The sequence below is a fragment of the Macaca thibetana genome, chromosome 9, assembly GCF_024542745.1.
Source record: "Macaca thibetana thibetana isolate TM-01 chromosome 9, ASM2454274v1, whole genome shotgun sequence".
Lineage (NCBI taxonomy): Eukaryota > Metazoa > Chordata > Mammalia > Primates > Cercopithecidae > Macaca > Macaca thibetana.
In genome coordinates, this window is record NC_065586.1 from 66016451 (window position 1) to 66030784 (window position 14334).

The 14334-nt window shown below is 37.9% G+C and overlaps 1 protein-coding gene across 8 annotated transcripts in view; it reads left to right on the top strand.

The window, feature by feature from the left end:
* CTNNA3 (catenin alpha 3) overlaps positions 1 to 14334 on the top strand; it is a 1858220-nt gene that overhangs the window by 153719 nt on the left and 1690167 nt on the right. For 7 of the 8 annotated variants that reach the window (XM_050805650.1, XM_050805648.1, XM_050805652.1 and 4 more), the window contains one exon: positions 10629 to 10821. The exons of the other annotated variant lie outside the window; for it this stretch is intronic. In XM_050805650.1, coding sequence (XP_050661607.1) covers positions 10629 to 10821 — 193 coding nt within the window. The remainder of the gene's footprint in view (positions 1 to 10628; positions 10822 to 14334) is intronic. 8 annotated transcript variants of the gene reach the window in all.

Sequence of the window (14334 nt, forward strand, 5' to 3'; positions counted from 1 at the left end):
TTTAGCTAATAAACAAGAAAAGAGATGGCTGTTAACGTGGCCTTTTTATACTACGATGAGAGCAGCATTTAAAAAAATCAGAACTATATTGGGAAAGAACAAGGTTACAGAATATAATTGTGTTACCCAAGTTGGCATTACAAAAGACATTTCACAAAGTTAGAATCTGAGATGCTAAAGTAATTGTTGCACTGTTACAATAAATGAAAGTAAGTCAAAACATATTCTACAGTGTTCCTATTGTGTGCTAGTGTGGCTGTATATAATGACAGTTGATGGCTTGGTTCATTAAGCTTATCAATTTAATTTTCAGCATCTTTAGAGCATTTAGAGAAGCACACCTAAATTAGGAAAATTTATAAAAACCTTTTTTTGTACTCTTAATTTTATTACATAAATATTTTTACACACCATTTAAAATATGTTTCGTTTTGTGGAATGTTAAACTTGCAGAATTGATAGAGTGGAAATTTCTTCTTTATAAATTACTTGAAACCGTTAATTTAGCACCAGTTCCATGGAAGTTCCTTCCTGTATCTATGATGAAGGTGTGTCTTCATAGCCTAGCACAGATTTACAGACTAAAGAAAGTAAGCAAACCCAAACTCTCTAATGCTGTAAGCTTGGAGATTTTCTTTCTTTCTTTTTTTCTTGTTTTTTATTATACTTTAAGTTCTAGGGTACATGTGCACAACATGCAGGTTTGTTACATATGTATACATGTGCCATGTTGGTGTGCCACACCCATTAACTCGTCATTTACATTAGGTATATCTCCTAATGCTATTCCTCCCCACTCCCCACACCCCATGACAGGCCCCAATGTGTCATGTTCCCCTTCCTGTGTCCAAGTGTTCTCATTGTTCAATTACCACCTATGCGTGAGAACATGTGGTGTTTGGTTTTCTGTCCTTGCGATAGTTTGCTCAGAATGATGGTTTCCAGCTTCATCCATGTCCCTACAAAGGCCATGAACTCATCCTTTTTTATGGATGCATAGTATTCCATGGTGTATATGTGCCACATTTTCTTAATCCAGTCTATCATTGATGGACATTTGGGTTGATTCCAAGTCTTTGCTATGGTGAATAGCGCCACAGTAAACATACGTGTGCATGTGTCTTTATAGCAGCATGATTTATAATCCTTTGGGTCTATACCCAGTAATGGGATTGCTGGGTCAGATGGTATTTCTAGTTCTAGATCCTTGAGGAATCACCACACTGTCTTCCATGATGGTTGAACTAGTTTACAGTCCCACCAACAGTGTAAAAGTGTTCCTATTTCTCCACATCCTCTCCAGCACCTATTGTTTCCTGACTTTTTAATGATCACCATTCTAACTGGTGTGAGATGGTATCTCTTTGTGGTTTTGATTTACATTTCTCTGATGACCAGTGATGATGAGCATCTTTTCATGTGTCTATTGGCTGCATAAATGTCTTCTTTTGAGAAGTGTCTGTTCATATCCTTCACCCACTTTATGATGGGATTGTTTGTTTTTTTTCCTTGTAAATTTGTTTGAGTTCTTTGTAGATTGTGGATATTAATGCCCTTTGTCAGACAAGTAGATAGCAAAAATTTTCTCCCATTCTGTAGGTTGCCTGTTCACTCTGATGGTAGTTTCTTTGGCTGTGCAGAGCTCTTTAGTTTAATTAGATCCCATTTGTCAATTTTGGCTTTTGTTTCCATTGCTTTTGGTGTTTTAGACATGAAGTCTTTGCCCATTCCTATGTCCTGAGTGGTATTGCCTACATTTTTTCCTAGGGTTTTTATGGTTTCAGGTCTAACATTTAAGTCTTTAATCCATCTTGAATTAATTTTTGTATAAGGTGTAAGGAAGGGATCCAATTTCAGCTTTCTACATATGGCTAGCCAGTTTTCCCAGCACCATTTATTACATAGGGAATCCTTTCCTCATTTCTTGTTTTTGTCAGGTTTGTCAAAGATCAGATGGTTGTAGATGTGTGGTGTTATTTCTGAGGCCTCTGTTCTGTTCCATTGGTCTCTATATCTATTTTGGTACCAGTATCATGCTGTTTTAGTTACTGTAGCCTTGTAGTGTAGTTTGAAGTCAGGTAGTGTGATGCCTCCAGCTTTGTTCTTTTGGCTTAGGATTGTCTTGACAATGTGGGCTCTTTTTTGGTACCATATGAACTTTAAAGCAGTTTTTTCCAATTCTGTGAAGAAAGTCATTGGTAGCTTGATGGGGATGGCATTGAATCTATAAATTACCTTGGGCAGTATGGCCATTTTCGCGATATTGATTATTCCTATTCATGAGCATGGAATGTTCTTCCATTTGTTTGTGTCCTCTTTTATTTTGTTGAGCAGTGGTTTGTAGTTCTCCTTGAGGAAGTCCTTCATATCCCTTGTAAGTTGTATTCCTAGGTATTTTATTCTCTTTGAAGCAATTGTGAATGGAAGTTCACTCATGATTTGGCTCTCTGTTTGTCTGTTATTGGCGTATTGTAATGCCTGTGATTTTTGCACGTTGGTTTTGTATTCTGAGACTTTGCTGAAGTTGCTTATCAGCTTAAGGAGATTTTGGGCTGAGACGATGGGGTTTTCTAAATATACAATCATGTCATCTGCAAACAGGGACAATTTGACATCCTGTTTTCCTAACTGAATACCCTTTATTTCTTTCTCCTGCCTGATTGCCCTGGCTGGAACTGCCAACACTATGTTGAATAGGGGTGATGAGAGAGGGCATCCCTGTCTTGTGCCAGTTTTCAAAGGGAATGCTTCCAGTTTTTGCCCATTCAGTATGATACTGTCTGTGGGTTTGTCATAAATAGCTCTTATTATTTTGAGATACATTCCATCAATACCGAATTTATGGAGAGTTTTTAGCATGAAGGGCTGTTGAATTTTGTCAAAGGCCTTTTCTGCCTCTATTGAAATAATCATGTGGTTTTTGTCTTTGGTTCCGTTTATATGCTGGATTACATTTATTGATTTGTGTATGTTGAACCAGCCTTGCATCCCAGGGATGAAGCCCACTTGATCATGGTGGATAAGCTTTTTGATGTGCTGCTGGATTCGGTTTGCCGGTATTTTATTGAGGATTTTTGCATCGATGTTCATCAGGGATATTGGTCTAAAATTCTCTCTTTTTGTTGTGTTTCTGCCAGCCTTTGGTATCAGGATGATGCTGACCTCATAAAATGAGTTAGGGAGGATTCCAGCTTTTTCTATTGATTGGGATGGTTTCAAAAGGAATAGTATCAGCTCCTCCTTGTACCTCTGGTAGAATTCGGCTGTGAATCCGTCTTGTCCTGCACTTTTTTTGTTGTTAGGCTATTAATTACTGCCTCGATTTCAGAACCTGTTATTGGTCTATTCAGGGATTCAGCTTCTTCCTGGTTTAGTCTTGGGAGGGTGTATGTGTCCAGGAATTTATCCATTTCTTCTAGATTTTCTAGTTTATTTGCATAGAGGTGTTTATAGTATTCTCTGATGGTAGTTTGTATTTCTGTGGGATTGCTGGTGATTTCCCCTTTATTATTTTTCATTGCATCTATTTGATTCTTCTCTCTTTTCTTTTTTATTAGTCTTGCTAGCAGTCTATCAATTTTGTTGATCTTTTCAAAAAACCAGCTCCTGGATTCATTGATTTTTTTGAAGGGATTTTTGTGTCTCTATCTCCTTCAGTTCTGTTCTGATGTTAGTTATTTCTTGCCTTCTGCTATCTTTTGAATGTGTTTGGTCTTGCTTCTCTAGTTCTTTTAATTGTGATGTTAGGGTGTCAATTTTCCATCTTTTCTGCTTTCTCTTGTGGGCATTTAGTGCTATAAATTTCCCTCTACACACTGCTTTAAATATGTCCCAGAGATTCTGGTATGCTGTGTCTTTGTTCTTATTGGTTTCTAGGAACATCTTTATTTCTGCCTTCATTTTGTTATGTACCCAGTAGTCATTCAGGAGCAGGTTGTTCAGTTTCCATGTAGTTGAGCAGTTTTGAATGCGTTTCTTAATCCTGAGCTCTAGTTTGATTTTACCGTGGTATGAGAGACAGTTTGTTATAATTTCTGTTCTTGTACATTTGCTGAGGAGTGCTTTACTTCCAACTATGTGGTCAGTTTTGGAATAAGTGTGATGTGGTGCTGAGAAGAATGATTATTCTGTTGATTTGGGGTGGAGAGTTCTGTAGATGTCTATTAAGTCGACTTGTTGCAGAGTTGAGTTCAATTCCTGGATATCCTTGTTAACTTTCTGTCTCATTGATCTGTCTGATGTTGACACTGTGGTGTTAAAGTCTCCCATTATTATTGTGTGGGAGTCTAAGTCTCTTTGCGGATCTCTAAGGATCTCTAAGGACTTGTGTGGGTGCTCCTGTATTGGGTATATATATATTTATGATAGTTAGCTCTTCTTGTTTAATTGATCCCTGTACCAATGTGTAATGGCCTTGTTTGTCTCTTCTGATCTTTGTTGGTTTAAAGTGTGTTTTATCAGAGACTAGAATTGCAACCCCTGCCTTTTTTTGTTTTCCATTTGCTTGGTGGATCTTCCTCCATCCCTTTATTTTGAGCCTATATGTGTCTCTGCACATGAGATGGGTCTCCTGAATACAGCACACTGATGGGTCTTGACTCTTTATCCAATTTGCCAGTGTGTGTCTTTTAATTGGAGCATTTAGCCCATTTACATTTAAGGTTAATATTGTTATGTGTGAATTTTATACTGTCATTATGAAGTTCCCTGGTTATTTTTCTCCTTAGTTGATGCAATTTCTTCCTAGCCTCGATGGTCTTTACGCTTTGGCATGTTTTTGCAGTGGCTGGTACCAGTTGTTCCTTTCCAAGTTTACTGCTTTCTTCAGGAGCTCTTGTAGGGCAGGCCTGGTGGTGACAAAGTGTCTCAGCATTTACTTGTCTGTAAAGGATTTTATTTCTCCTTCACTTATGAGGCTTAGTTTGGCTGGATATGAAATTCTGGGTTGAAAATTCTTTTCTTTAAGAATGTTGAATATTGGCCCTCACTCTCTTCTGGCTTGTAGAGTTTCTGTCGAGAGATCTGCTGTTAGTCTGATGTGCTTCCCTTTGTGGGTAACCCAACCTTTCTCTCTGTCTGCCCTTAACATTTTTTCCTTCATTTCAACTTTGATGAATCTGACAATTATGTGTCTTGGAGTTGTTCTTCTCGAGGAGTATCTTTGTGGTATTCTCTGTGTTTCCTGAATTTATATGTTGGCCTGCCTTGCTAGGTTGGGGAAGTTCTCCTGCATAATATCCTGAAGAGTGTTTTCCAACTTCATTCCATTCTTCCCGTCACTTTCAGGTACACCAATCAGACGTAGATTTGGTGTTTTCACATAGTCCCATATTTTTTGGAGGCTTTGTTCATTTCTTTTTACTCTTTTTTCTCTAAACTTCTCACTTCATTTCATTCATTTGATCTTCAATCACTGATACCCTTTCTTCCAGTTGATGGAATTGGACTGGAATTGGTTACTGAAGCTTGTGCATTCATCACTTAGTTCTCGTGCCATGGTTTTCAGCTCCATCAGGTCATTTGTGGACTTATCTACACTGGTTATTCTAGTTAGCCATTCGTCTAATCTTTTTTCAAGGTTTATAGCTTCTTTGTGATGGGTTCAAACTTCCTCCTTTAGCTTGGAGAAGTTTGATCATCTGAAGCCTTCTTCTCTCAACTCATCAAATCATTCTCCGTTCAGCTTTGTTCCGTTGCTGGCGAGGAGCTGCCTTCCTTTGGAGGGGGAGAGGTGCTCTGATTTTTAGAATTTTCAGCTTTTCTGCTCTGTTTATTCCCCATCTTTGTGGTTTTATGTACCTTTGGTCTTTGATGATGGTGACGTACAGGTGGGGTTTTTGTGTGGATGTCCTTTCTGTTTGTTGGTTTTCCTTCTAACAGTTAGGACACTCAGCTGCAGGTCTGTTGGAGTTTGCTGGAGGTCCACTCCAGACCCTGTTTGCCTGGGTGTCAGCAGCGGAGTCTGCAAAACAGTGTATATTGCTGAACTGCAAATGTTGTTGCCTGATCGCTCTTCTGGAGACTTCATCTCAGAAGGGTACCTGGCCATATGAAGTGTCAGTCCACCCCTACTGGCGGATGCCTCCCAGTTAGGTTACTTGGGTGTCAGGTACCCACTTGAGGAGGCAGTCTGAGTGTTCTCAGATCTCAAACTCTGTGCTGGGAAACCACTACTCTCTTCAAAGCTGTCAGTCAGGGACATTTAAATCTGCAGAGGTTTCTACTGCCTTTTGTTTGGCTATGTCCTTCCCTCAGAAGTAGAGTCTATAGAGGCAGGCAGGCTTCCTTGAGCTGTGGTGGACTCCACCCAGTTCCATCTTCCCAGCCGCTTTGTTTACCTACTCAAGCTCAGCAATGGTGGGTGCTTGCCTCACTGCCATCTTGCCATTAGATCTCAGACTGCTATGCTAGCAATGAATGAGGTTCCATGGGTGTGGGACCCTCTGAGCCAGGTGTGGGATATAATCTCCTGGTGTGCCATTTGCTAAGAAAACTTGGAAAAGCACAGTATTCGGGTGAGAGTGACCCAATTTTCTTGGTGCTGTCTGCCACAGCTTCCCTTGGCTAGGAAAGGGAATTCCCTGACCCCTTGTGCTTCCGGTGTGAGGTGGTGCCTCGCCCTGCTTTGGTCTCCCTCATTGGGCTGCATCCACTGTCCTGCACCCACTGTCTAACATGCCCCAGTGAGATGAACCTGGTACCTCAGTTCAAAATGCAGAAATCACCCGTCTTCTGCATCGCTTACGCTGGGAGCTGTAGACTGGAGCTGTTCCTATTCAGCCATCTTCTTAGAGATTTTCTATATGAGAGGGATCCCTAAAGTCTGAGAAAGAGGAGAATGGGAGGATTTTGTATCTGTGACAGAAGGTAAAGTTAGCAAGACATGGGCTTAGAACCTACATTAGAATCATCTTTGTTGCAAGTTGTTCCAACTAAATTTTCTTACAGAAATATATCTGATTTAGTACTGAAAAAGAAAATAAGGACACAGGATTTATTTTACAGGATAACTTGAAAGCTAATTTACTGGTTGCTGGTATTCCTTCAAGAGGTGGGAGACCTTTTCTAATAGCACCCTCCTATCCTCCCCCTTGGTGAGAATCATCTGCTACGGTGTGTCACAGTCACTGATAGGAGTAAGTTACATCTCTTAGGTGAGTTGGGGTTAAAAAAAATAGTTTCAGCTTTCTTTTTTTCCACAGGATTGCCAAGCCATATTTACTTTCTGAAATAAAAGGAATCATTGCAAACATCACTTGACTTTAGTTTAATCAATATCAAATAACTGTATTGGAGTATTTTAAAAGAAGACGTAGGTACAAACAACTTATAAAAGTGAATAACTTGCAAGATGAAATTGCCTTTTTTGATGGAAGCACAGTGTTCTTATACAATGTTCTTTTCACATTTCATACTTCTCTGGCATTTATTATAAGGAACAAAGCATTTCTGGAATGCTCATTTTAATTTCAAATCCCAGGCTATTCTATGGAAAACATTTGGCACATGGAGGATCTGAACAATAGAGGAGGAATGTGCAGTGGGAAGCATCAGAAATTGTGGCACTTAAAATATATTCTGAGGGAACATTTCAGACAATGATATTTATTCTTTGTTTTAAACAAAGATTTTAAACTAGTTTTTGTAATTTGTCTTAATCTGGACAAATACCTTTTAACTCTCAATATATAAATTAGACTGATAAGAGTGAGATATTTGCCTTTTGGAATTTGTGAAAACCCATGTAATAAATCAGGCTTATTATTCTTATATAATCCATGATGAAGACACATGATCTTATTTAGCTGCTTGTAAAGCATACAGAATATGGTTTGTTAACTGCCTTCATCACATTTAGCATGGGGGGCCCCAAGAGCAAGATAAACTCAGGTCCAGAGAGAATACCTTTGATAAGGTTTCCCATAACCAATTTTCCACACCTACGTGGGGAACAAACTAGAAAATATACATGAAATGCCAACAAATATTTGTGTCATATTATGCATTTTACAAAATACTTTACCTTATTTGACCTTCCCCAGTCTTGTAGTATAATAATGATTATTCTTATTTTCTAAGAGAGGAAACAAAGGCTTGCCACAAGACATTCCATTCTGGGTGAAGAACTTGGAAATAAAGCAAATTAGAATGAAACAGAGGATCTATTGGGTAAAGGGAGGAGGGTAGGAGGCCAGACAAAAATGATTTTCATCCACATATTTCCCCCATAGCTTCTTAAGTTTTTTTTAGTTCGTTGATAAAAACTGGGTCCAGATATTCAAGTAAACAAACATCGAATGCTGCTAAACAACCAACAAGGAAAATCTCTAGGGGCTACTGCGCAGGAAGCATTATGCAGTTTGCTGTCAAAGATGTGGTGCATGATTACCATGAGCCTCCACTGTTTCATGACATGCAGCAGCTTAGCTTTCAACAGGAGTTTCAGGTCTTCTATTTTAAATATTAGATACAAGTTGTTTTTTTCCTTTCTCTCATTCCTCTATGATGGTGATTTTAAAGCTTTGTTTATAAAAATTTAATCCAAAAGTTGTAATTGTGATCCAAGATTTAATTAAGAGTGGGTGCTCTTTTTTTTTTTTGAGATATAGTTTTGCCCTTGTTGCCCAGGCTGGAGTGCAATGGCGTGATCTCGGCTCACCACAACCTCCGCCTCCTGGGTTCAAGCAATTCTCCTGCCTCTGCTTCCTGAGTAGCTGGGATTACAGGCAAGCGCCACCATGCCCGGCTACTTTTGTATTTTTAGTAGAGACGGGGTTTCTCCATGTTGATCACGCTGGTCTTGAACTCCCGACCTCAAGTGATCCGCCTGCCCTGGCCTCCCAAAGTGCTGGGATTACAGGTATGAGCCATCACGCCCAGCCAGAAATGGGTGTTTTTTAATAATGTAATTCAGTATGATGTTTTTGTTTCCAAATACAGAAGCTTAATTTTTGTCTTCAAATAATGTTCTTATTATGAGTTTGTTCTTGTATTTGTTAAGATTCATTTCTTTCTTTTTTTCCCCAAGCTTTATTAACTTAAAATTGGCAAATAAAATTTATAGATATTTATTTTGTACCCTGTGATGTTTTGATATGTGTATGCATTGTAAAATGATTAAATCAAGCTAATTCACACATTTCTCACTTCACATACTTGTGGTGAGGAGTTTGTTCAAGTTTCACTACTGGAAGAATGCTCTAGAAGCCTGTATATGTGTGTATTGTTTTAATTACAGAAACTTCATATAAAAAATACAGAACTTTGATACGACAGTCAAAAATGAGAGCAGAAAATTATTTGTCTCCAAAATATCAAATAATTTTATAAGATAAAATTTATACCACTTTTTAGCCAGCAATCTACATTAAGAGGGAGCCAAAAATAATTATAATTAAGTCAGTATTAGTCTACTTAGGGTGAGAATAGAGATAACTAATATTAGGAGAGGAAGAAACATTCTGAATCATATAAAACAGCGGTTGCCTCAGGGGACAAAGGCCAGATCCTTACTATGTCCTACTTTCTTGCCCTTTGTAAACTCTCAGATTTGTCTCCTACACTTTCCTCTAACTCATTTGGCCTCTCAAACAGGTCTCACTCAAAGTCCCCCATCAAGAGGCCTTTCCTGACCACCCCGATCCCCACTCTTTCTCACTCTGTTCCCTCCCACAACTTTATTTTTCCTCCTAACATTTACTGAACCTTACATTTTTTATTTGTTTATATGTTTATTGTATGCTGCCAACATTAAGAATGTAAACTCCATGAAAGCGTGAAATGCATTTCTTTTCCATCATCCAGAACAATGTAAAAAATAGATGTTCAGTAAATATTTAATATAGAAATGATTTGATGACCGGGGTAGTTGAAGAGTGGGCATTTTAATGTCTATATTTTGAAATTCAAACGCTAAGGCTCTCACTTCCTATTTTTAGTTGGGAACTCCATGGTGGCTCCTGCTGCTGTTCTTGGTGCCATGACTTGACTTTTGTAGGTGTATCGAAAGCACTGGAAATGAGTCATGTTATTGTGAAATACAGTTGATCTTTGAACAACACTGGTTTGAACTATGCAGGTTTACTTTTATTCGGAATTTTTTTCAATAAAAGTTACACCAAGTGTGCCTGCCTCTCCTGCCTTCCCTTCCACCTCCTCCATCTCTTCTGCCTCTTACACCCCCGAGGCAGCAAGACCAACCCTCCTCTTCTTCCTTTTCCTCAGGAATATGAATATGATGAGGATGAAGACCTTTATGATGATCCACTTATACTTATTTATTTATTTATTTATTTATTTATATTTTCTCTTCCTTATGATTTTCTTAATAACACTATCTCTAGCTCATCTTATTGTAAGAATACAGTTATATAGTACATATAGATACAAAATCTGTGTTAATCGACTATTGTTATCAGGCTTCTGGCCACCAGTAGGCTATTCGTAGTTCTGTTTTTGAGGAGTCGAAAGTTATGCTCAGATTTTCAACTACATGGTGGGTTGGTGCCCCTAACCCTTGAGTTGCTCAAGGGTCAACTGTACTGTCTTTTGTTCTGGGCTGTAATATCACAGGACTGTGTTCGCCTTACAATTTGTCAATGGAGTACTTTGTATTTTTTCAATTTTAGGTTACCACACTTGTAAACTGTCCCCAGAACCCTTCCAGCAGGAAAAAAGGACGTTCGAAAAGAGCCAGTATCCTTCTAGCTTCTGTGGAGGAAGCAACTTGGAATTTATTAGACAAGGGAGAGAAGATTGCCCAGGAAGCTACAGTTTTAAAGGATGAGCTTACGGCTTCACTTGAGGAAGTTCGCAAAGAAAGTGAGTACTCTAGTCCTGCTTAGGAGCAAACTGCATATCTTTAGGGTGTTAGTCACCAAATTAGATCTGTGAGTGTTTTGTTTTTGTTGGCTCCAGTTTTTTAGTCTTTTGCAGAGCTGTGAGGAGCTAGCTGTGGGAGGCAGAGTGGCTCATTAGACAGCTCCAAGGCTCAGTCCCACTCTAGGCTCTTCTTTTTAGTTGCTCAGTCCCCGCAGGCAATTCCTCTTCCTCCCCCGCCTTGACATAGCTTTTCCATAATAAACAAAGAGAAGAGTACCCTTTTTTGGTCATAGGATATAGTGAGAAATGACTAATGAAGCTGAAGATTTATTTGTCTATACATAAATAAGTTATGAAGTTCCTTGTAAACAGCTGGGAAATAGAAGTTTCAGACCTGACCATCTCAGAAGTACATTTTTAACTTTGCAAATTTCTGAAGGTTTAGATTTCCTAAACTTTTTAAAAAATGCTTTGCATAAAGTATGCATGAGTCAAGTTGCTGCTTTGTTAATATTACATAATCTAAGCATATATTTCATCTTTTTGCGATCTTTATGATAATACAGCAATTTTCTAATGAATTTAAGTCTAAACTGTAGGATAGTTTTAAAATAATTGCTGAATATTCTTTGGTTAGTGGAATGCTTTCGTATATATCAGCTTTCTGCAAGTATCTATTTTGGGAAGAAAAGGAAAGTTAAATTTTCTTGTTCAGCTTTGTAAAAGAGACTTGGGATTTTTAAATATTTTTCTCCCTTAACCCCCCAACATAACTTTAAGAAAATCAGGAAGCCTTTGCTAATTAAATAATTAAAATGAATATACTAGTAACAGTAAGCTTTATGTCACATGTATGATACTGGGGATTATTTGTTATATACTTAAAAAAATTTTTTGGCTGAGCGTGGTGGCCCATGCCTGTAATCCTAGCACTTGGGAGGCCAAGGCAGGCGGATCACCTGAGGTCAGGAATTCAAGATCAGCCTAGACAACATGGTGAAACCCCATCTCTACTAAAAACACAAAAATTAGCTGGGCATGGTGGCAGGCGCCTGTAAACGTGGGAGGCTGAGGCAGGAGAATCACTTGAATCCAGGAGGCAGAGGGTGCAGTGAGCTGAGATCGTGCCATTGCACTCCAGCCTGGGGGACAAGAGCGAGACTTCATCTCAAAAAAAAAATTGTATTTATGTGAATTTATTTTAAAATAAATTTTATTGTGTATATTTAAGGTATACGACATAATGTTATGAAATACATATAAATAGTAAAGTGGTTACTATAATAAAGTAAATTAACATATTCTTAATCTCACAGTTACCCATTTTTTTGGTGTGTGTAGCAGGAGCATCTAAATTTCATTTAGCAAAAATCCTGAATTCAACATTATTAGCTCTGGTCTTCATGTTGTGTACTAGATCTCCAGAGCTGTTCATTATTCATAACCGCAACTTTGTATCCTTTGATCTGCACCTGCCCATTTCCTCACTCCTGCCCCCAGCCCCTGGTAGATACTGTTTTATTCTCTGTGTTTGCCTATATGACTTTCTTAAACAAAGATTCTACATATAAGTGAGATTGTGCAATAGCTTTCTATGTCTAGCTTATTTCGCTTAGCATGATGTCCTGCAGTTTCATCCATGTTGTGACAAATGGCAGGATCTCCTTTTTTCCGTTGAATATATAGACCAATTTATTTATCCATTCATCTGTTGATGGACGCTTAGGTTGTTTTCATATCTTGACTATTGTAAAAAATGATACAGTGAATATGGGAGTGCAGATATCTTTATACGTGGTGCTTTCCTTTACTTCAGTGTTATACCCAGAAGAGGGATTGCTAGCTCTTAATGGTAGTTCTATTTCTAATTTCTTTAGGAACCTCCACACTGTTTTCCAAAATGGCTACACTTTGTTATATATATTATATACAATTTATATTTTATACGTATTCTTCAGACAATATATAGACAACATAATGTGCAAGATAATTTGAAATATATTTGTTGTTTTTCCCTGCTCCCTACCAACAGAGACCCACACTTTGTCCTTGTTCTTGATCATCATCTTAGTCACCAAGCCAGTTTAGACTCTTCCTTTCATTCCACCCTCTCTTCCAATTAAAGTCTAAGTTCAATGAACTTTTAAAAACTTTTCTAAAACGTTTATTTCAGGTTCAGGGTACATATGCAGGTTTGTCATATTGGTGTCATGGGGGTTTGGTGTATATATTCTTTCATCAGTCAGGTTCAATGAATTTTTTCTCCTTGTTGTCTCTCAGATCTGTTCCTTCTACTCTATTCTTAACATTGCTTCGTGAATTCAGGGTTATTACATTAGCTTTCCTCCATAGTAAAATCAAATAGATCTTTTAAAAATGAAAATATGCTCATTTTACTTGTCTGCTTAAAATAATTTTTAGTAGCTGTTGGAGGATCAGGGGGACTACCTTTTTCAATAAAGTTCAAACTTTAAACCTATCTCCCAAAGCATTTCATGATTTGGCTTCTGCCATTATCTTGCACCTCATTTCCTGTGACTGCTCCTCCCTCAACTGTTCCTCCAAACAGGAACTCTCAGTTTCTTGAATGTTCCATGTTGCTTTATGCCTCTGTGCACGTGTTATCAGCTACAGTCATACCTTACTGAACAATGGGGACGTGTTCTGAGAAGTACATCCATATGTCATTTTGTCATTGTGTGAACATCATAGAGTATACTTACACAAACTTAGATGGCATAGTCTACAACACACCTAGGCATCCTAGACTACAAACTTTTACAGCATGTTACTATACTGAATGCTGCAGGCAATGATTAATATAACATAGCGGTAAGTATTTGTATACCTAAACATGGAAAAGGCACAGTAAAAATATGGTTAAAAATATTAAAAAATGGTACACCTGTGTAGGGCACATACCATGAATGGAACTTGTGGGACTGGAAGTTGCTCTGAGTGAGTCAGGGAGTGGGTGAATGCCTAGTATCACTGTAGACTTTATAAATACTGTACACTTAGGCTACCCTAAATTTATTTAAAAATATTTTTCCTTCTTCAATAATAAGTTAACCTTAACTTACTGCAACTTTTTAACTTTATAAGCTTAAAAAATTTTTAACTTTTTGACTCTTTTGTAGTAATACTTAGATTAAAACACATTGTACAGCTGCACAATATTTTCTCTTTTATGTCCTTATTCTATAAGTTTTTTTCTTTTTTAAATTAAAAATTTTTTTTTTTTTTTTTTTTTACTGTTTAAAGTTTTTTTTCTTTTTACTAAAATCTAAGACGCAAATACACACATTAGCCTAGTCCTACACAGAATTAGGGCTGTCAGTGTCATTGCCTTCCACTTTCATATCTTGTCCCACTGAAAGGTCTTCAGGGGCAATAGCACGCATGGGAATTTTCATCTCCTATGTTAACAATGCCTTCTTCTGGAAGTGTTAACAAAACCCACAGGCATTGCACTACAATGTTACTATGGCTATGAGGTCACTAGGCAATAAG